General features: G+C 47.1%; 1 protein-coding gene across 4 annotated transcripts in view; it reads right to left on the bottom strand.

The window, feature by feature from the left end:
- PREX1 (phosphatidylinositol-3,4,5-trisphosphate dependent Rac exchange factor 1) overlaps positions 1–20,303 on the bottom strand; it is a 238,754-nt gene that overhangs the window by 19,733 nt on the left and 198,718 nt on the right. For 3 of the 4 annotated variants that reach the window (XM_030533287.1, XM_030533285.1, XM_030533288.1), the window contains 9 exons: positions 19,578–19,749; positions 16,705–16,871; positions 15,685–15,846; positions 14,865–15,075; positions 13,263–13,542; positions 11,383–11,583; positions 5,705–5,793; positions 5,118–5,200; positions 4,348–4,438 (listed from right to left, as the gene is read on the bottom strand). In XM_030533287.1, the coding sequence (XP_030389147.1) occupies positions 4,348–4,438; positions 5,118–5,200; positions 5,705–5,793; positions 11,383–11,583; positions 13,263–13,542; positions 14,865–15,075; positions 15,685–15,846; positions 16,705–16,871; positions 19,578–19,749 (1,456 nt within the window). The remainder of the gene's footprint in view (positions 1–4,347; positions 4,439–5,117; positions 5,201–5,704; positions 5,794–11,382; positions 11,584–13,262; positions 13,543–14,864; positions 15,076–15,684; positions 15,847–16,704; positions 16,872–19,577; positions 19,750–20,303) is intronic. The other variant, XM_030533286.1, reaches the window with a different exon arrangement.

Raw genomic sequence — 20,303 nt, 5'->3', positions numbered from 1 at the left:
GGCGACTATGGCCGTAAACCGGGAGTATTCACCGCTGGCTATAAAGCGGAGGCATCTCCCGTGCAGAGGGAAGATGGCATTGCGAAAGTACGCGTCCTTCCTATCCAGGGCGGCATAGTAGCCCCCAGGAGGCAAGGATGGAATAATGGTTCCCAGGGATACCATGCAGAACTTCAACCTTATCCCAAACCGGTTGAGTCCATGCAGGACCAGGGAGGTCTGAGACCTGTGTTCGAGTGGGGGACTAGGGCATAACGGGAGGAAAACCCCTAGCCCCTTTCGTCCGCTGAAGGGGGACAGGGCTGGAGCAATTTAAAGGTGGTACCTATGCTCCATCGTGTGCAGGACCCAGCGATCTGAAAGTAACTGGGGCCATGCCAGGAGAAAGCGGGATCAGGATCCCGTCCTGCGACTGGTACACCGCCCTCCGGCGAACCTTGGAAGGTCCGTCTTTTGTCCCAGTGGTAATTGCGAGGGACCTTGACTTTGGCTTTTTAGGGGGCCTGACTTTTATCTGCGACCACCTTGGCCTTGCCGTTCTCCAGAGTTCTGCCTCTGGCTAGGCACAGAGTATGGCGGCTGGGGCCATAAAGGCCTGCGTTTGGTCGCTGGCGTATACATGCTGAGACGCATTAGGACCCTATTGTCCAGCAGGCTTCGCAGTCTGGGGCTGTCTCTGCCGCGAAGATGCCTTTACCAACAAGGGGTAAATTCTTTCCCCCGTCCTCCAAGACGGCAGCGAACTCCAGGTGGGAGGTTCGAGGGAGAAACTCCTCCACCCAGGTGCTATAATTATCGCAGCTAAGCAAGGCTTGTTGCTTTGCTACCCAGAGGTGCAGGGCCCCTGCAGAGTACACCTTGCATTCGCCAAGGCTCTTTCTGCTTCGGGGCTGGCGCCCGCTGGCCATCATATCAGGATCGTGGTCCTGAGCATAAAATCTGCGCATATGAGATGACACGGATGCGTGTCCGGACGGCCATGGAGGTACGAAAGAAGGCACGGGCCGAGTTTCTGACTCACTCGGACCTTGCCCAACTCGGCACCGGGGACCGGCATCGGGAGGCGTATCGGTACCTGGAACGAGATCCAGACCCGCAACCAGAACGGTGTCGGGAGGTCGACCGAGATCTCGAGGCTCGGAGAAGAGCTACAGGAGTCAAGGTACCTGCCCCGGTGCCAGATGTCGGAACGGTGCCGATAGCGGGTCGGCGAACGGGATACCGACCGGTGCAGCGAGTGTGACCAGTACCGAGGAAAACAGCACCGGGACTGCCAGTGGTGTCCGGCGGGACTTGGAGTGTCTGCGGGACCGTGATCATGAACGGTGCCGCTCTGCTGTACTGACAGGGGACAGTCCCTTGAAGAGACTGTATTACCCGTACCGGCGGTGCCCGGGTCAGGCAGCACTGACTCTGTCATGGCACTGAGAGCCCTCGCCGTTGGTAACATCTCCGGCTTGCAGGGAACAGCAGGCTCAACCACAGAGCGTACTGGGGAGCTGTCAGGCACCGGATTCGACGGCCCTCGTGGGGCCGGGATCCACGGTACCGAGGTTATCAGACTTCGGTAGGTGCCGGTGCCGGGCGAACCGAGCTAGATAAGCTGTCTGGCTGCGGTGCCGTCAGCACTGAAGCAGCGGGAGTAATACGCTCAACCACGGCGCGTGCCGGGGAGCCGTCGGGCACCGGATTCGATAGCCCTTGTGGGACTGGAATCGACGGTGCCGATGTTGTCGGTGCCTCAGAGGCTTCGGTTGGCATGGAAGCAGCCGGAGCAGGAGCTCAACCACGGCGCGTGCCGGGGAGCCGTCAGGCACCGGATTCTACGGCCCTTGCGGGACCGGGATCGACGGTGCCGACGTCATCGGTGCCGCAGCAGGTGTCGGTGCCGGGTGATCCGACTTAGACCAGCCCTCTGGCCGCGGTGCCGTTGGCACGGAAGCAGCCGGAGCATTAGCTCGACCACGGCGCGTGCCGGGGAGCCGTCAGGCACCGGATACTACGGCCCTTGTGGGACCGGGATCGACGGTGCCGACGTCATCGGTGCCGCAGCAGGTGTCGGTGCCGGGCGATCCGACGTAGACGAGCTCTCTGGCTGCGGTGCCATTGGCACGGAAGCAGCAGGAGCAATACGCTCAACCACGGCGCGTGCCGGGGAGCCGTCAGGCACCGGATTCTACGGCCCTTGTGGGACCGGGATCGACGGTGCCGACGCCATCGGTGCCGCAGCAGGTGTCGGTGCCGGGTGATCCGACGTAGACGAGACCTCTGGCTGCGGTGCCGCTGGCACGGAGCAGCAGGAGCAATATGCTCAACCACGGCGCGTGCCGGGGAGCCGTCAGGCACCGGATTCTACGGCCCTTGTGGGACCGGGATCGACGGTGCCGACGACATCGGTGCCGCAGCAGGTGTCGGTGCCGGGCGATCCGACGTAGACGGGCCCTCTGGCTGCGGTGCCGCTGGCACGGAAGCAGCAGGAGCAATACGCTCAACCACGGCGCGTGCCGGGGAGCCGTCAGGCACCGGATTCTACGGCCCTTGTGGGACCGGGATCAACGGTGACGACGTCATCGGTGCCGTAGCAGGTGTCGGCGCCGGGCGATCCGACTTAGACGAGCTCTCTGGCTGCGGTGCCGCTGGCACGGAAGCAGCAGGAGCAATACGCTCAACCACGGCGCGTGCCGGGGAGCCGTCAGGCACCGGATTCTACGGCCCTCGTGGGACCGGGATCGACGGTGCCGACGTCGTCGGTGCCGGGCGAGCCATCTTAGACGAGCTGTCTAGCTGTGGTGCAGCTGGCACAGAAGCAGCAGGAGCAGTAAGCTCTACCACGGCGCGAGCCGGGGAGCTGCCAGGCACCGGATTCCATGGTCCTGGGGGACTGGAATCGACGGAGCCGAAGTCATCGGTGCCTCTGCAGGTGACGGTGCCGGATAACGCAACTTAGGCGAGCTCTCTGGCTGCGATGCAGGTGGCACGGAAGCAGCGGGAGCAGGAGGCTCAACCACGGCGCGTGCCGGGGAGCCGCCAGGCACCAGCAGGAATCGTAGACTCTCTCGACCTCGGAAGAAGGGAGCGGTGCCGAGTCGACATCGGTGCCGGCGACGGTCGGTGCCGAAAGGCCTTGGTGGTACCGGCGGGGTCCGGTGCCGAGGAGGCGCTTCTGCCCGCCGCTTGAACATCGCTCGGCGCCCAAGGTGGAGGGGTAAGTGAAAGTCCCGCACCTTTTGTTCTCGGCTTAAAAGCCTTGCAAATGGGGCACTTATCTGTCAAGTGTGATTCCCTGAGGCACTTCAAACAGGAGTCATGTAGATCTCTCTTCGGCCGCGGCTTCTGGCAAGCCGGGCCCCTTTTAAAACCCGGTGAGCCATGCATGGCTCCGGCACTGGGCTCATGGAAGGGGCTACTTCCTGAACCCCGCTAACTAAACTAACCATGTTAGCAAAGAAAACACGTATAACCATACAAATATATATATAAAAGTGTTATAACTGCATAATTATATACGAGAAAACGAGTAGCTAGGGAAGTGGAGGTCAGCTAAGCCGCGCTCCACTGTTCCAACGACCGACACGGGCGGTAAGAAGGAACTGAGGAGCGGGTGGGCCGGCAGGAGTATATATGGAGCGCCATGGTGGCGCCACTCTAGGGGGCGACCTGCCGGCCCACTGAGTTGCTAGGGTAAAAGTTTTCCGACGAATGTGCACGCGCGGCGCGTACACCTAACTGGAATGGATATGAGCAATCACTCGAAGAAGAACAGAAGAGTTTAGGTTCCAAGAGGAAAAGGAAATGCAGCAAATGTTTAAGAAATAAACACCAATCTTTTTCAGAGAGAAAAAAAAAACATTCTGGTCACCAAACTCATGAGGCCAGATTCCCATCATCCTCTTTGAGGAAAAGAAACACAGGATCATTTGTGCTCTCTCTGGGAATGGGCTGATTTCCAGACTGTGTGTTGATGTTATGTGCATGGTGTTACTCTAGCAATTATCCATCCCCAAAAAGAAGTGGAGTAGTTCCTTAAGCAAACTTATGCAGAACTTTTGGGTGTCACAGAGCTGCAGCTTGTTAGGGTTGTGCTACAGAGGTGAATCCTCCAGGATGTGTAGAGATCCCACTGAACAGTACAGAATACCAACAATCAACATGTCACTGGCCATTTATATGCACAGTTATTGTGACTGCATACATAACTGTTGTAACTGTGTGTGCAAATTATGTGTGCACAATTTTGTACATGAACTTGGGTGTACTGACTTCTGAACCTCTAGTTCTTAATGTTAAGGGCTTGTTGTATTCTGGGAAATTACATTATTTAATACAACCAAACTGCTTTTCTTTTACCTTGCAAACTGTGGTCCATTGGAAAGTGCTTGGTTTCTTCAAAGGCCTTGGTTATGACTGATCCTTTGAGGAGCGCATTGATAGCATCCACCTGGAGCAGGAATTAGACTAGGTCACTCTTAGTAAAGCTCCAGGAGAATATTTGAAGAGGCCACTCATTGAGGAAAAGAGCAAAAAAAGCTGCATTTGCTGCATGTTGGCGCTAACACATTTACTTAAGCTAAGCTGGATCCTCCACACCAGAGTCTAGATCCATTAATTTTGATGGAAATCTCATCCTTAGCAAATATAATTAAACCATTCCAACCCTCATCTCTCCCCAGGAGCCTAGTTTGAATTTATGTGTATGCAGTGTGGGCATGAGAGTCATGATCTGGGCTCTGGTGAACAAGGGGGATAGAGAAGAACAATTTAGCTGAGGTTATAAATGTGTAAAGGCATCCTTTGGTTACATTCTTTTCCTCTAATAGGGGGCAGTTTTTCCAAAAATTCTGTCCAGGAGATCTATTGCAATCACTCATAACAAGAAGATTTCACTCGTTGGTTTTCACACATCTGTTTTCAAAGCTCTTTGTCATGAATCCAAAGCTGCAGGTCACCCTTGTCCTAACCACACAGAGTGACTTGAATGTTGGTGGAGACAAAACCGTTTCCTCAAACTATCTCACATCCACTTCCTTGCATCTTACTCCATTGATTTGGTAATTTCTGACACCTTGTTCTGTGATGTAGTGTATGCTGCTTCATGTAACTATGCTAGTGTTCTGTACCTGGTTAAAAAGATGCTCAAGACAGCCATGGAGTTTGTCTTGTTTGTCCGAAGGAATCCTCATGTCACTGGGAAGTTCGTCACCTAATAAATGAAAAATGAATTTTTTTTATAAACCATTTAATCAGTTTGGGTCTCTCACATCTTGTGTGTGTTACAGCACAACCAAAAAAGCACTGTGACAGTGGTTTTAACGATGAAGAATATTATTGCAATACAATGACCTTGAAGAGATCAGTGAAGACAAACTGGGTGGCTTGTGAGTTCTCCTTCCCCAATCCACAGATCAAAATATTTTTCAGACTATGCAAATACCCTCTGTAAGCAAATCAGCAACAAAGGACTCTAATCTGGCCTAATTTCTCCTCCACATACCATGAGTACAATGGTCCACTGAGGAAAGAGCAGACCGCTAATTCCTTAATTATTATGACTAGTTTGGTCTGTGTTCCTCTCAATGAACCACCTTTGCAACTAGGCACGCTGGTAATAACAACCAGCAAAGCTGTAGATATTTAGCCAGCCGTCTCATCTGATGTTGGACTGCCTCTTTTATTACGCCTGGTTGATAGCCAGGCACTCACTCACCTGATCCCATCTCGTCACTGCCCAGGTAAGAGCTGTTACTCCGTACACTGGTGTAGGAGAGCACGGAGTCCCGGTTACTGTTACACTCACTGGAAGGAGAAGAAAGGAAGATGCTGAAAATGTTTCCTTATCCAGGGCCTTGACTCAGTTATCACTCGGTTTATATTCAACCCTCTTGTCCCTCAGGGAAATGTCCTTACTCATTAATGAGAGCTGACTTAAGTAGGGACTGAATAATACTAAGTAAGGCCTCCTGATTTGGCTAGTAAAGGTATGTCTACACTGCAATTAAAAACCCACAGCTGGCCTGTGTCAGCTGACTCGGGCTAAGGGGCTGTTTAATTGCAGGGTAGATGTTTGGGCTGAGCTGGGGCTCTAGGACACTGTGGGGAGAGAGGGTCCCAGAGCTTGGTCTACACCACAGTTAAACAGCCCCTAAGCCCAAGCCTTGCGAGCCCAAGTCAGCTGGCACGGGCCAGCTGTGGGTTTTAATTGCAGTGTAGACGTACTCTAAGAGGACATCATCCTTCAGTTCCCGGGACAATTGAAGTATGATTGTGAGCAAGTCTCTTATAAAGGATGAATGCTGATCTCCCAGTGAGCATCTCATCACTATCAGAGCACAGGGAATTCATTAAAGATGCTCCAGGAACACCCAGAAGGAGTGACCAATACAAAATTAAACTCTCTGGGCTGGATTCTACACTGAGCTCAAGCACAGGGGCCTGGCCATGTATTCTCGGCCATCTAACTCCAGCATAAGTTAAAGCTGCAGGGGCAGAGCTGGAAGGGAAGGGAACCTTAACCTTATGCCAGTGGAGAATTGGGCATAGTGGAGCCTTGCACTGTTATACCCACTCTCTTCTCTTCCCTTACCACACTCCCTGCCCCTGCCAGGCCTCTCTCCCCTTATATTGGGAGGGGATTGGTGCTGACACAGGAGGCAGTGGAGTTGGGAGGCAGAGCTGGCACAAGAAGCAGTAGAGTCCCTTCAACCAGCTTTCCCCCAGAGGAGATTCCTTGTACACGGGGGGAATTCTCCAGCACAAGTTTCCTCCTGATTCAAGTTCACTGTGCCGCACACCCAAGTGGATGGACTGGAGAATCCAGTTCACAGTTTTTATCTAGCCTTGGCTTAGAATTTTTCAAATCTTACCTTTGGAAACTTACCAGCACTAATTTTAAAAAATGTAAACCTAAACCAGAACGGTTCTGAACTTTGCTATTGTAAGAATGAGAGTAATTTCCCTCCTAACTCATTAACAAAAAGAACTTAAGAGTCCTGTCTCCCTGAACTGGGTTTTGTTTGCCCTTGTGAGAGCTATTATCAGTCAAGTCTGTTTTCTCTTCGTTCTGGAGATGTTTAAAGGGAGACAGACAATGCTGCTGAACTGAAGTACAAATCCTTTTCAGAGAAACACTGAATTAGTTCTCCCAACAGTCAGTGAGAAAGAAGCGTGGTTAATGCAAACAAGGCATATTCTTATCTGTAATTTGCTCATTTTTGTAGCTCCTCAGTATGCATTTTCTGGATCAAAAACTATCAAAATACATTTGATTCCCCCTTGAGTAACTATCATATCTGTTACGTGTACCTAATTATTTGCCTCTATCTAATAAAGATAAGACAGAATATTCTTTCCTATCTTACATTCTTTCCTATCTTACATTTATGTGTAAAATTCTGAAGCAAGTGACAGCCCCACGAGACTCCGTCTTTGATCTCACTGTGTTACCCATAATAGATTAGGCTCAATTGTTGAATCTGTGTAAGTAAAACAGGATTCAGAAATGGGCTTCCTATTAAAAGAGGGAGACAATTCTTTGTATTTCATTAAAAGACCTTCAAAACACATAAGCAGGTTTTCATTTTGATGTAGGCAAATATCTACCAGGAACAAGTTTGAACCCACCAAAGTCACCCTACTTGGTACCTAAACCAGGGTTTGAACTAAGAAAATGCATTTTTCTACTTGTAAAAAAGCTCCACTTGTAGAGGAAATAAATGTCAATTCCTGTGAATGAGACTCTACAGCTCATGCTATCATTGTTTTAAAGCAAGAAAGAAAAAGAACTAGCACTTCTAATCAAACTGTCATAGCCTATTTTTTCCTTACTTTGTAGATTCCAAAATGTGTTGAGGCTTTCACATGAATTAGCATGAACACTAGCAAGTTCAGGGCTGTTTCTTAGAACCTTTTAGTGTTCAGTAGTCACTGCTGCTATCAGACTCATGCAAAGCTCTGTCTAGCCACATTTCCATGGCCAATAATGCAGTGGACACACTGAGCCCATCTAAAAGCCATCTACATGCATTACTATGCAGAGAAAGAAGAGATCATATGTACTGTTGTGAAGAATTCCAGGTGCCAGCATCATCTAATGCAAAAAAGCTACAATGGGAAATACAGTTTTTGTAGGCTGGATGCTCTGTTCAGATACACTGGTGTAAATCTGGAATAACTATTATCTTCACTGACAGACTTAGCTGGTGTAACAGAGATCAGAATTTGGACCTTTGCATCCTTCAGGCCCAGGAGCAACCAAACATGTGCTAACTCTCATTTGGGGTCACCCATGGCCAAATCACGGTCTCCAAGAGTTTATCCCAATCTAGCACAGTAAACAGATGCCAAAAGGTTAAACAGTTAAAACAATGGTTCTGATTTTTTCACTGCTCTCCATCTTGTGTTGCCACTTCCATCAGTGCACAATGAGGATAACATGCCACCATTCTGCTATAGTAGCATTTTACACCTTATTTGCACCAATGTAAGTAGCAACGAAGAGAAGAGGTCTATACTGCACAAGCTTCAGTGACACGTGATTAGATTGAATTATTCTGATTTTTATAACTCTTTGACAGGACTGCTCTGTACTTGAGCAGGCCTATAACATGCACATCCTTCTCCATTAGAAAATGAAAAAGGCAACTTGTTTACTCTTTTCTGAAGTCCTGCCTTTAAAAACGTACTCGCCCAAGAAAGACAGCTCTTGTGGAGTGTGTGAGATTTCCTTCAGCAGCAAATATTCCAGAAGCAGCAAGTCAATCTTGTCTCAAAAACAAGATTTTGAGACACCTGAGTAAATATTTGGGTTTGTGGTTTCAAAAACTCATTTTTTAAAAAAAGGTGGGATGTTCATTTCTGCTTCTCAGTGTTTTAGGCTTCTGGGAAAATTGTTCACAGACTTGAATGGAAAAATCCTCTTACAATAGCATCTATGATAAGCTCAAGCAGTCTACAAACTCTGTCGTGCTTCTGTGGCTCACAGTTATATAGTATAGGAGGGAAAAAGTCAGACTTTCTGATGTCCCGAGATAATTAAATTTTAGAAAAGCCTTGGTTTTGAGGGGTTGTGAATGGGGGATAGGGGAAGGAGTGTTTGCCATGTTTATCTGCGTGATATTAAGTGCAGTGAGATAACTCGAGCTTACTAATGTACAACCAGGGCCGCCCAGAGGATTCAGGGGGCCTGGGGTCTTCATGGCGAAGACCAGGCACTTTGGCGGTGGGTCCCAGGGCGGAAGGACCCCCCGTCGCGGGTCTTCGGGACACTTTGGCGGTGGGTCCCAGAGTGGAAGGACTCTCCGCTGCCGAAGACCCAGCACTTCAGCGGCGAGTCCCGGGGTGGAAGGATCCCCCGCTGCTGAATTGCTGTTGAAGACCTGGAGCAGAAGAAGCTCCCCGGGCCTGGGCCCCGCGAGAGTTTTCTGGGGCCCCTGGAGTGAGTGAAGGACCCCGCTCCAGGGGCCCCAAAAAACTCATGAGATCCCTGTGGGGCCCGGGGCAAATTGCCCCACTTGTCTCCCCCTCTGGGCAGCCATGTGTACAACTGACTACAAAATAAAGCACTGACTTGAAAACAATGCTGTTTATTTCCTAAGAGAAATAAGCCTCAGAGAAGCTAATTCTAACCTTGAGCTGCACAGCTGGGTTCTAATCCCAAAGCACATGGACTGGGATTTTCAAAGAACCTAAGGGAGGTGGGTGCCTAATTTCTCTAGGCACCTTTAAAAATTCTAGCATTAATGGGCATTGCTGTCTCTCTCTAGGGGCATGGGCTGGGGCACTGGTAATTATGCTGGGCTGTGCACTTGAGACCAGAAGCTGGTTCAGAGTGCCGACACCAGAGAAAAACCCTGTCTCTCTTTATTCTATCCTGAAAATCTGCAGGGGGACTCCCAAGAGCTGGCCAGAGGCGTCACAGGACATCCTGCAAGAAATCATATGGGAGCCCTTGCACCTACTGAAAGACCAGAGAAACACAGTACTTTAAGGTCTGCTTGAAGTGAGTACCCCTGCAGGATCTTCTGGTGCCCACAGTAGGTCTTATTGCTTTGTCCTAATAGATTATAAACTGTAGAATGAACCCCAGTGTATTTAGGAACCTGAGGCAAGCAAAAATGAGCATTATTGGAGGATCCTAAATGGAGTAATTTGATGGGGGATATTCCAATACCATCCCACTTTACATGCTACATTGGTCTTATAACTTTTCCAAGCATAGAAACACTCTTGGGGCCAGAATCATCCCTGGTGTAATTCTACAAACATGACCAGGGATAAATCTGGATGACTGTGTTTGCCATGGGAATACTTTGGCAGTTTATCAGCTCACAGTGCGTAACTATATTAAGAGCGATTATCATTGTAGCAGATCACCACACCCATATTAATATCAGAAACTACAGTCCAGTACATGCTTTTCCTTTGCTTCCTTATCATGCAATGTATTGTCTAGAAACTGTTCCGCTTAAGACCTAAAATCACAAAGACCAATACAGCATCATTACAATCTTGCTGGTGAGCTCTCCTGACAACTGGTGCTACATTAACACTGTCTACCCTAGAAACCTCAGACTGGGGCCAAGATACAACCATCAACATAATCACTCCCAAAGTCTAATTAGTCTGCATTTTCTGTGGACAGTTGTGTTTGTACACATGAGGCACTAAACCATCAGGATCAGATACAGAAGCTGCTGAGCAGCTCTTAAAGCAATGGACTACTCTTCCTGAAACCCCTGGAGAATTCCCTCCTGCAGCTGCTGCACTTCATTGAAGAACAGCCTTCTTTCTTGACCTTACATGACTATCTGATCTTTTGACCCTGCAGTAAATGAATCCTGTGGTAGCCTGTGTGACATGTGAACCATGTCAAATGGATGAGATGTTGTGAATCTTGTACTGGATACACTTAAATGCATACCATATGAGCAGGAACTGGGGCCCGTTCTTACACTCCCTGATACCGATGGGAGTCTTGCCACAAGGATCTGTGGGAATGGAATCAAGTCCTAAGTGTCCAGACCTATAGGCCCATTTATTAGGTAATGGGGAACACACTGAAGCATTTACTCAATAATAAAACTTGAAGTTCAAGGAGAGTTTTGCTAAGTAAGCAGTAAGGATTTCAGGATACACTCTACAGTGTATATGGCACTTTTAAAGTGGAAGCATTATGTATAACTACCACGTATTAGTAGTGGTATAATGCTTAGATATCCACAATTATGAATTTCAACAGCATTATCCTATGGAACAGTTACCTGACTTTCTGATTATTAATCTGTCTTGATCTATCTAGCTACCATCCAGCACTGTAATATTAAGATTAAATAGCCTCAAAGTACTCTGCCAGCCAGAATGGAGAGCCATGTGTATCTTTGAACACACCTGTAGGAGTCTCTGAAACTCATTGTATCATGTCCTGAGTCTTCCTGGTCCTCCTCAGAAACTTTGAAACAAACCTTCTTACTCCCACCATGCTCAGCTTTGTCAGTGTTGCTCTCTTCAGCCCCCAAGGAAGGTGGGGATGTCTCCTCAGTGGACAGAGGTTCACATGTGCCAGTGGGTTCTGTTATGGTGGACAAAAGCCTACAAAGGTAAAACACATTGCTCTCAGTGACTGGTGTGTAATCTTGTGAGTTATGCATTCACTACGGTGATCTGAACTCAAGTGCTCATGAAATCAAAAGCAACATTTCTATTACTTGAGCTATATATAGCTGGGAGCTACACGAAACTCACTCATTTTGATTCACAGGGGTTCATGCAAATATTTTTGGTTTTAGTTCATGTGAACTCACAGTAGGTGAATTTTGCATTCATTCAAAACCTAAAGTGACTAGTTTAAGGTCAAAAGCACTTCAGATAGCTTGTACAAAAATATCAACCGAGGTTCAAAAACCTAAGCAAACATGCCCTCTCAAAACCAGGTGAGTTTTGGTTATGAGAGTTTCGTGCAGGTCTAGATGATCCCCTCCCCATAACACAGTGTTTGGAATAAAAAAAAGACAGCAATACAGAACTGTGGCAGTATGCTAGGAATAGTCATCCACCCAGTTTTCTGCAAAATATTGTGAGACTCTTAGGCATATTTTAAAGTGTAATTATTTGCTAAAATAAATTATTCTGCACAAATAGTCTCACTTCCATCAAGAGTGATGAAATGTCCCCTCGTGTACATCCTTTTTCCAGCTGGATTTTTCTCTAGACACTAACTGGCACTCCAAAAACCACAGAGTATACATCATAAATCTGCCTTTTACTGGCCAGTGGAGGAAGAACTCTAGTCAGTATGTGCTAACTCTTTCAGGAGATCTCATCCTACTGAGACTGGCCCAACACCTTGCAGATTTTCCTGCATGCCGAGTCTGCCAACAGTAGTCACATTTATAAAGAGAGTCTTTTTAACTTGTCCTATTAAGCTGACTCCCATGGTCAAAGCCCAGAAAAAGCAGGATAGAAGGCAAGGACTGAGGCCCTTCCGCTATTCATCTTAGAATAAGAAAACATTATCCCCCACAACCCAAGCAGGGCATGTATCATAACAGTCTATGGCCTGACACGCACACACAACCACCATGGTCACAAGCTAAAATGCACACACATGGCACATAAGCACTGGTCTCTGTAATTGATTCCATCTTCTGCCATATCTCACCTTCCTCCTTCATTCCACTAACAATATCAGCCTCATTGTTCCTTTCTTCTCCCTTCCCATCTCTGTGCCTTCTCCCATGCTGCCCCTCTCCATGGAATGAACTCTCAGGCTCAGTCCTAGTCCGCCGGGCCTTCTTTATTCAAACCCCTTTTGACTATTGATTTCCGATCTAAAACAGCTCCTTCATCTGGGCTGCCCAGTGTATTTATGATGTCAGTCTTATAGACAAATTCTCTAGTATAGCACTTAGCCCACTCTTAGAGTTTAACAAATAATAGGAATCAGAACCAGAATGGACAACCTCTAGTTCTAACATAGACTTCAAGCCAGCGAGTGCAAAGAGCAGCTACACTAGCTAATTATGTAAGTGGAAATGACACATAGGTAGATGGATCTGCATATGAGCAAGTCAGGCTGCCTCCATCCAGCAAAAGATGGTGGCGCGAGGGAAGGCATGCACACACATACTGACATATTATAATTCGTGCTAATGGACACAGAACATATTTCTGTGGTTGCATATTTCCATTTTCTCAGATAGCATGTCCCTTTATTTAGGAAGTGCCCTCAGCAGCACACACACAAAACACTCAGGGAGCTCTTTACTCACTTATTTATCTGAAGGACATATTGCTTCATTTCCTTCACTGCGATATCTAGTTTATTAAAAAGTTGAAGGTATGAGTCCTGTATCTCCCGGTCTTCTTCTTTCAGCAAAAAGCTGAGTCCCCTTTCCTCCTGGTTTGTTCCCCCATTCTGTTGACCAAAGCTACCCTCAAATTGTCCATGTGGGTTCAGTTCTCCATCGTCTAGGGTTAGGCACTTCCATGATGGTGCAGCCATGCTGGCGATGCAATGCTGAGTGTATGAGACTGGATTCAAAGTACCTACTAAACATGGGAGGAAGTAGTTAGTATGGCTCTTGTGACTGTATGCACCACCTATATTTAGAGCAGGCTTTTATAGCATTTAATAGGAATTAAACCAACAGGCTCATACAGAAATTTAAACGGGTTAGTCTATAGACATTGCTCTAAAATCCTACAGTGTTTAATAGCGAATGTGCGCTTCCCTATAGGAATTTTGAACCTTCTTTAAAACATTGTGGCAAAAATATAATTTTCTATTTATTCTACAGGACTTCTCCATGGCATGCAAACTCAGCTTTTTGACATTACTGTAGTTCAGGATTACGATAAGTCATATAACTAATAATAGTACATTGCCCATTCATAGCACTGACCCTCTGAGGAGCTAAACACATTTTAAAAATGCTAACAAATTTAAGATTGAAACAAAACTGTTAGGTCAGTATTATCTCAGCTTTACAGATAGGAAAATTGACCCTGGAAGAATAACTATCATTGTTAGGAAAAGTAAAGAATAATTATTTTCATTTACAAATAGTGGCAAGGAGAATATCTGCAGCAGAGCTGGAATGTGACTGTGATACTGTGACTAAACACTCCTACTGCAATGAAAAGTGCCATGGGATCTTTAAGAAGTACAAGTGGGCAAGGCTTCTCTCGTTGGCCTAATTTGAACAGGGTCTCCAACCATTCTTCAATATGTGGGACAGTCCACATTTCCATGGGGCTGTCCCAAGTCCTCTTGCACACTCATCTTGTTGGACACTGAATGAGTCAGAAGTATATTCTGAGAGGTACAGCAGTGAAACATTGCAACACAAGTATTTGCCTGGCAGGGAAATCCTAAGTAGCAGCCATACATCTGAAGGGTAGCACCTCCAACATTACAGAACTCCTAGTGCCAATGTGGGGGATTAGTTTAGTAACGGCTCAGAGAGAAGAGTACTACTGTCTGATTGACTACTTGAGGTTTCTCACCCTTGTGATTATAATACAACTTCACATTATGGAACCACTTAGTCCATCACTTATTCTTCGACTCAATAAGTCAACTCTTCTAAGTGGAAAAAAAACCCACCCCAGGGCATTTTAGTTGTGATGAGAAAACCACATTGCTTCACTGTTAAAGATGTTTGACTTGATGCCAAACCCTGCGCCCGAGGCATTGAGTTATTTTACAGTAACTGAATACTGCCTGCCATCTTACTATGAGCATTTTAAGAAGAAAAAAAAAGTATATTGTCAAGGCAACATTTCTTTGGATTTGTCTTGAAATCTCTGACCCGCCGGAAACACAACTCATCTTTTTACTAAGATTATGTCACTGAAGCACTCATGAGCACCTTGTTCCGGATCAAGACCAATTATAGATGGCTTCCGTCCAAGGCGAATGCTGAATGACCTTCCTGTTGAGGTAGTGGTTTTGGGGTAGGACACTTCCATGAGATTAATGTGGCAGTTGGTGGGGCAGAAATCCATGCTGTTGAGGGGGTGAGGCTCTGTTGTGGCTTGTTTGAAGGCTGGGCTCACTTTCATTTTGAGCTCATCTGCAAACTAGGGGATAAAGCAAGTTTGTGAGATTTCATTTGCAGAATATGATGATGCAACACAGAAGATCCTTATTTTTCCCTGCCAGCCTCCCATCCCCACAGCCATCTCATCTCTGCTATCCTGGAGAGTACTGTTCCAAAAATATCACTGGAAAAGATGACATTTTAATTTCCTTGAGAATTGCTTAAAAAGTTTTTCTGAGGGCCAGGTTTCACACTTCAGATAACTGTACCAAAAGCATACTGTTTGTTCATACAGTTACACAATGTGCTCATGCAATCATAGCCACTTGTGTGCACAACACAGACGTGACAGCTCTTGTCATTGATGCGGGGCAGAGGGTTGGGCTCCTCATTTGGATGGGCAGGATGGATCCGTCAGCAGAGGAGTCCAGGCATGCATTCTGATCCATCGTGATAACAGTGTGTAGATGCTTTAGAGACAGGTCCTTACCCCATAGAGCTTGCAATCTACATAACTTCTAGTTCTGTGCTCAGACCAGTAGAACACATCTTTCTAAAGCAACTAATGGGGAAAATGAATACTCAGATCCCACTAGCTTGACAGTATAAGATTGGCTAGATACGCCACTGAGATCTACTAATGCTGCACCTTGTGGTAGTTGGTAAGCCTTGTGCAGATACTCTCCAGCTTAGTGTCACAGGTTTGCCGGAAATCATACTCGGGCATGGTCTCCACAGCTCTGCTTTGGGAGATGAGCTTCTTGCAGTTATTCACAAAGTGATTGTCATCTACAGCAAAGGCTTCTAAAATCTGAAGAAGGAAACAAAATCCCAATGGTACAGGGCTGAGATCCAGGACTACTGCAATATCCTTCCACTGCATAAACAGTGTACATTCCACATTTTGGCATGTTTGAGGAAAGTGGCATTCAGCACGAATCCAGCCCTCTTTCTTCCCTAATTAGCCCTTCCGAATCATTTTCATGCCTAATCTCAACACTTCAAAACGTTGGCCAGAAGTTTTTAAAAGATATTGGATGTGCTCAAAACAGTCATTTTGCCACAGGGAATGTTCATTCTCTGGCACATTTGCCCTCTCTTGTTATTTCTGCTTTGTCCTATCATGGACATGCCAATAATGTTATTGTTACGTGATGCAGACATTTATTATTTGTCCATTGTAGTGCACACCAAAATATAATACCAATCATTCCTGTCCACACTGGGCAGCAATCAGACCCAGACTTTGTATCAACCAAGCCAACCCATCTGATGGGGAAAAACTACATATTCTTACCCCAAGGTGCAGCAAATGCTTGCCTGAAAGGATGAACCTCCCATTTGCCCTGAGGAGCAGCAAACTCCTGCTCTAGTGGACAGATGACAAAGGGAGAGTTTCGCTGGGAGAGTTTCCCAGCTGAGGACCCTCTTGCAAGAGTGTCTTGGCTCAGGTCCTCAAGAGTTGAAATGAAGGGAGGGTCAGTGGAACTTGCCTGTACCAAACAGTAGTTACTCTATACTGGTGCATTCTAATGAACTAGCCTAAGCTCCAGGCAGGTCCAATAGCTTAACATGCCATGTCACCTAACAGACAAAGCGGGTAAGCCTGGGCCATTGGTTTCCCTTATTGTGCTTGGGAAGGAAGCTGGCAATGTACGGTGGTGGGTACCTTTGCAGTCAGATTGAAACAACCCTTTGGCTCTACGGTTTTCTCCAAGACATAACACTTGATCCCAGCAGTGCTGACGTATTCATACACCACCGCATGTTCCAGATGGACGTTGTCCACAGTCAGGCTAATGAGAGGCATGTCTTCACTCATGATCAACGGAGAGACTGGAACCAAAGGCAAGTCGTTAGGGAACCAGCACTCGGTAAAACACACGTGCACAAACACAGGTATGCATGTCGCACACATGCTCAGGAGACATGTATGCCCAGCATACATTTATGGCGCAGATCATGGTACCTGGCAGGGGCGCTCAAATGGGAGGTAAATTAATTAGCTCTCCATGTCCTTGATGAAACATGAAGCAGTTCACTGTTCCTAACTGACTCTGTCACTACTGTATTCCAAACTGCAGTTAGTGCTGCAGGTTCATCCTGGTGAGTGCACTGCACATGCAGCTGTGCCAGAGGGAGATTCATCCCAAGGAAGGGCAGCTGGTGCTATCACCACCTCCTCTCCAAGGCAGCTGTCAATGACACTCAATCTGAACTTCACCAGCAGAGGCAGCCCAGAGGTGCTGAAGTGCATCTTGCAGTGGCTATCCCTGGCTTTTTCTGGACTAGCCCCTACCTTTTAGGAGCAGGGGTATGTGCAGGAATTTAAATTTGACCCCTTCTTGGGAGACACAGAAGTTCACTCTCCCCACTCCACTCTGGCGAGCTCACTACCCTCCCTCCCTCTCTTGGTCCCGGGAGGAGCTTTCTGCCCTATCTCTCCACCTGGCACCGGGAGGAACTCACTGCCCCCCCACACCCAGCTGGAGCTTACTGCCTCCCTCTCTCCCCGGCCCCAGGAGGAACTCACAGCTCCTCCTTCCTGGGAGGAGCTCGCTCCCCTACACCCGCTATGCAGCAAGAGCTTGCTGCTCCCCCACCCCCAGGACCTTGCTGCTCCCCTCCACACCCAGCCCCAGGAGGAACATGCTGTCCCCCCTCCCCACCCGGCCCCAGCAGAAGCTTGATCTTCCCTGCTTCCGCAGCTCCGGGGCTGGAAAAGTTCTGTGCCTCTGACAATTATTGGGGTGCGGGTGCCCTTGCTTGCCCCCCCTTACACATGTCCCTGTTTAGGAGCTATAGTGTATGGCTTCAGATCCCCTGGTGTATTAGGGTTTGCAGGCAACTTGCATTGCTGTGCACTTGATCCCAGATCTATAGTTAATAGCGATCCAGCAAGTCTGGAATCAACTGGCATACCCCTTGGAGTGAATCCAGTTTGAGTGTTCTTTGGGAATGTCCTCCCACGTCAATTAATTTTCTCCATTAGTATCTTAATATGAAATAAGTCAGTCTTCTTACTTATACTTAGACGCTTTCAAGCTAAGGGGAGAGTTGCCTGTAGAAAGCGATGTGCCCAGGAATGTTGCTGACACAATTAGCACACCTGATGAAAATTTGCTCCGGAATATCAAAGTCATTTAAATTACAAAAAAAAAAGAAATTATTCTAGCTGGAGTTATTTGCAGACCTTTAATTTGCAGCCATGTCATCCACACAACTCCCTGGGACACTCCTCCCTCCCCCTGCTGCTGCCATCGCCCAGCCCTTCCTTTGCAGGAGATGATACCACACAGCTATCAGACGTGCTCACTCCAGAAACTTTAATAATGAGCAACTGTCCTGTAGGAGTAAGATGGGGGATATTGCAATCTGGTTTCATTTGGCACAGCAGGCTAAGAAACACAGACAATAGGTGGAAGAAATAAATACGGTGGGCCTGAGTCTTGCTTAGGCCCTAGTCTTGCAAATACTTTGTGCACGTCCTTCACTGTTTGCATGTCAGGACTATCTCTGAAGCTAATATGGCACAGACGGCTACTCAATGTGAGTGGGGCTATCAGAATCTGCCCGTAAAGGTTAGATTGTGTCATGCCAAAGAATCGTGCCCAGGGCTTTGCTACATTTGGCTTAAGTTTTCTGTTAAGTATAAATACCATATTTGTTTTGGTCATAATCTAATGCCCATGATGGGAGCCACGTGGCCAAATGGGGGCCAGATTTCTCAGAGGAAGAACCTCCTCTCCTGTCATTTTAGCCTTTCATTTTCATCTCCCAGGTTTAGCTCACCCTATGGTGGCCAGTTAACCATATCCCACGGTCCCTTACTCTAGCTGAGACCCTGACAGGGCTTGCTGAGTCGCCCATATTCCAAGAGTGAATCAGTCCCCGCTTTCTACTGAGCAAGAGCCGGGAGAACTATTCAAAGAAGTTGAGCTACACGTGGCACAGGGGGGGGGCTCACTCCATGAAAAGTGTTTTCCAATGTGATGCATCTGGACCCAAAACTCAGACACCGTGTAATTATGCTGGGTGGTGGCTTGACGTCACAGCTCCAATTAGTACATACTCTCTCAGCATGTGGGGCCCCAGTCATTTACTGTAGGGCATGGCATGCAAGAGACAATACAAAGCAGATGTACTGAAAAGAGAGCTTTTTTCTGCCTACCTAGCTTTGTGACATTGGTACTTAAAGAGATTCCCGAAGGTGCCAGCAAGAATCAGGTCTCTAAACCCCCACAATTAATTAGTGCTGTCTCTTCTGTTCAGAGCAGGGGACATTCCTCTCTGTTGAGAACCACAACAGCGAGATTTCCATGTTACATCCCAATTTCATGTTCCTCCCAAATAAACTGGAGCATGACAATATTTCACCTGGGAAGCTGCAGGTTGTTGCGCATTTTGTAGAATGAGAGATTTTCTACAGCAATAATTATATTTCACAGTTCCACCACCCCTTTTCTCCCAAGTAATCAGGAAGTGCCTAACTTGCCTGCCTACATTTCCTTCCTTCATGAAATTGGGTGGGCTTTCCTTTACCTGCTTCCTGTTGGCTTTTATAAAGGGGATTCAGTTCTCCACTTCCTTCCACCGAGAGCTGTCCTTCGCTTGACTCAAGATGGCTGCCATTCAGGTACACATTAAATATTGGCTGCTGAGCTCTATCCTCTTCAGCATCTTCGTGTGTTCGGTACACCCACTGATACAATCCCTTTCAAAAGAACAGGAACGTTACGAAGCGCTGCCTCAACTTCAGGGATATACCTGGATTTCACACTCTCTTCTCGCATGGATTTTAAGCCTTTTTATGATGGCTGTGAAAAGTTTTTGTCTTCTAGCAGTCTGGGTTTGTGTGTCATGTAAGTGAGAGATAAGTTTAGTGTACTGGCAACTGGAACCTTGTTGCAACCATAACCTAAGAACTGATAACCTAGATACAAACACCTGAACACTTTGAGGAAGGGATGTAGGTTTGGAGTATAAAGCTGGATGTATATGTGAATTTTGCAGCTGATCCCTATCTCCAAAGTGGGCTGGAGTAGAATCCAGATCCGATCCACCGTGAAATTTAGGTGTATGAAATATGAATCTGGGTATAAATTTTGTAGCTCAAACCTAGCTCTGCTATTAGCTGGAAAGCAATCTTTAGAAGTCTATGGACTGGAATACTTGTGATTCATACACATTTTACAACTAAGGTGTAAATTCTATTCAGGGTTTCACCCGAGTATCTCCATTAATTACAGTAGGGTCCCATGGGGCAGG

The sequence above is a fragment of the Gopherus evgoodei genome, chromosome 14, assembly GCF_007399415.2.
Source record: "Gopherus evgoodei ecotype Sinaloan lineage chromosome 14, rGopEvg1_v1.p, whole genome shotgun sequence".
Classification (NCBI taxonomy): domain Eukaryota; kingdom Metazoa; phylum Chordata; order Testudines; family Testudinidae; genus Gopherus; species Gopherus evgoodei.
The sequence above is the reverse complement of the archived record's forward strand: the minus strand, read 5'-3'. Positions and strand labels throughout refer to the sequence as shown.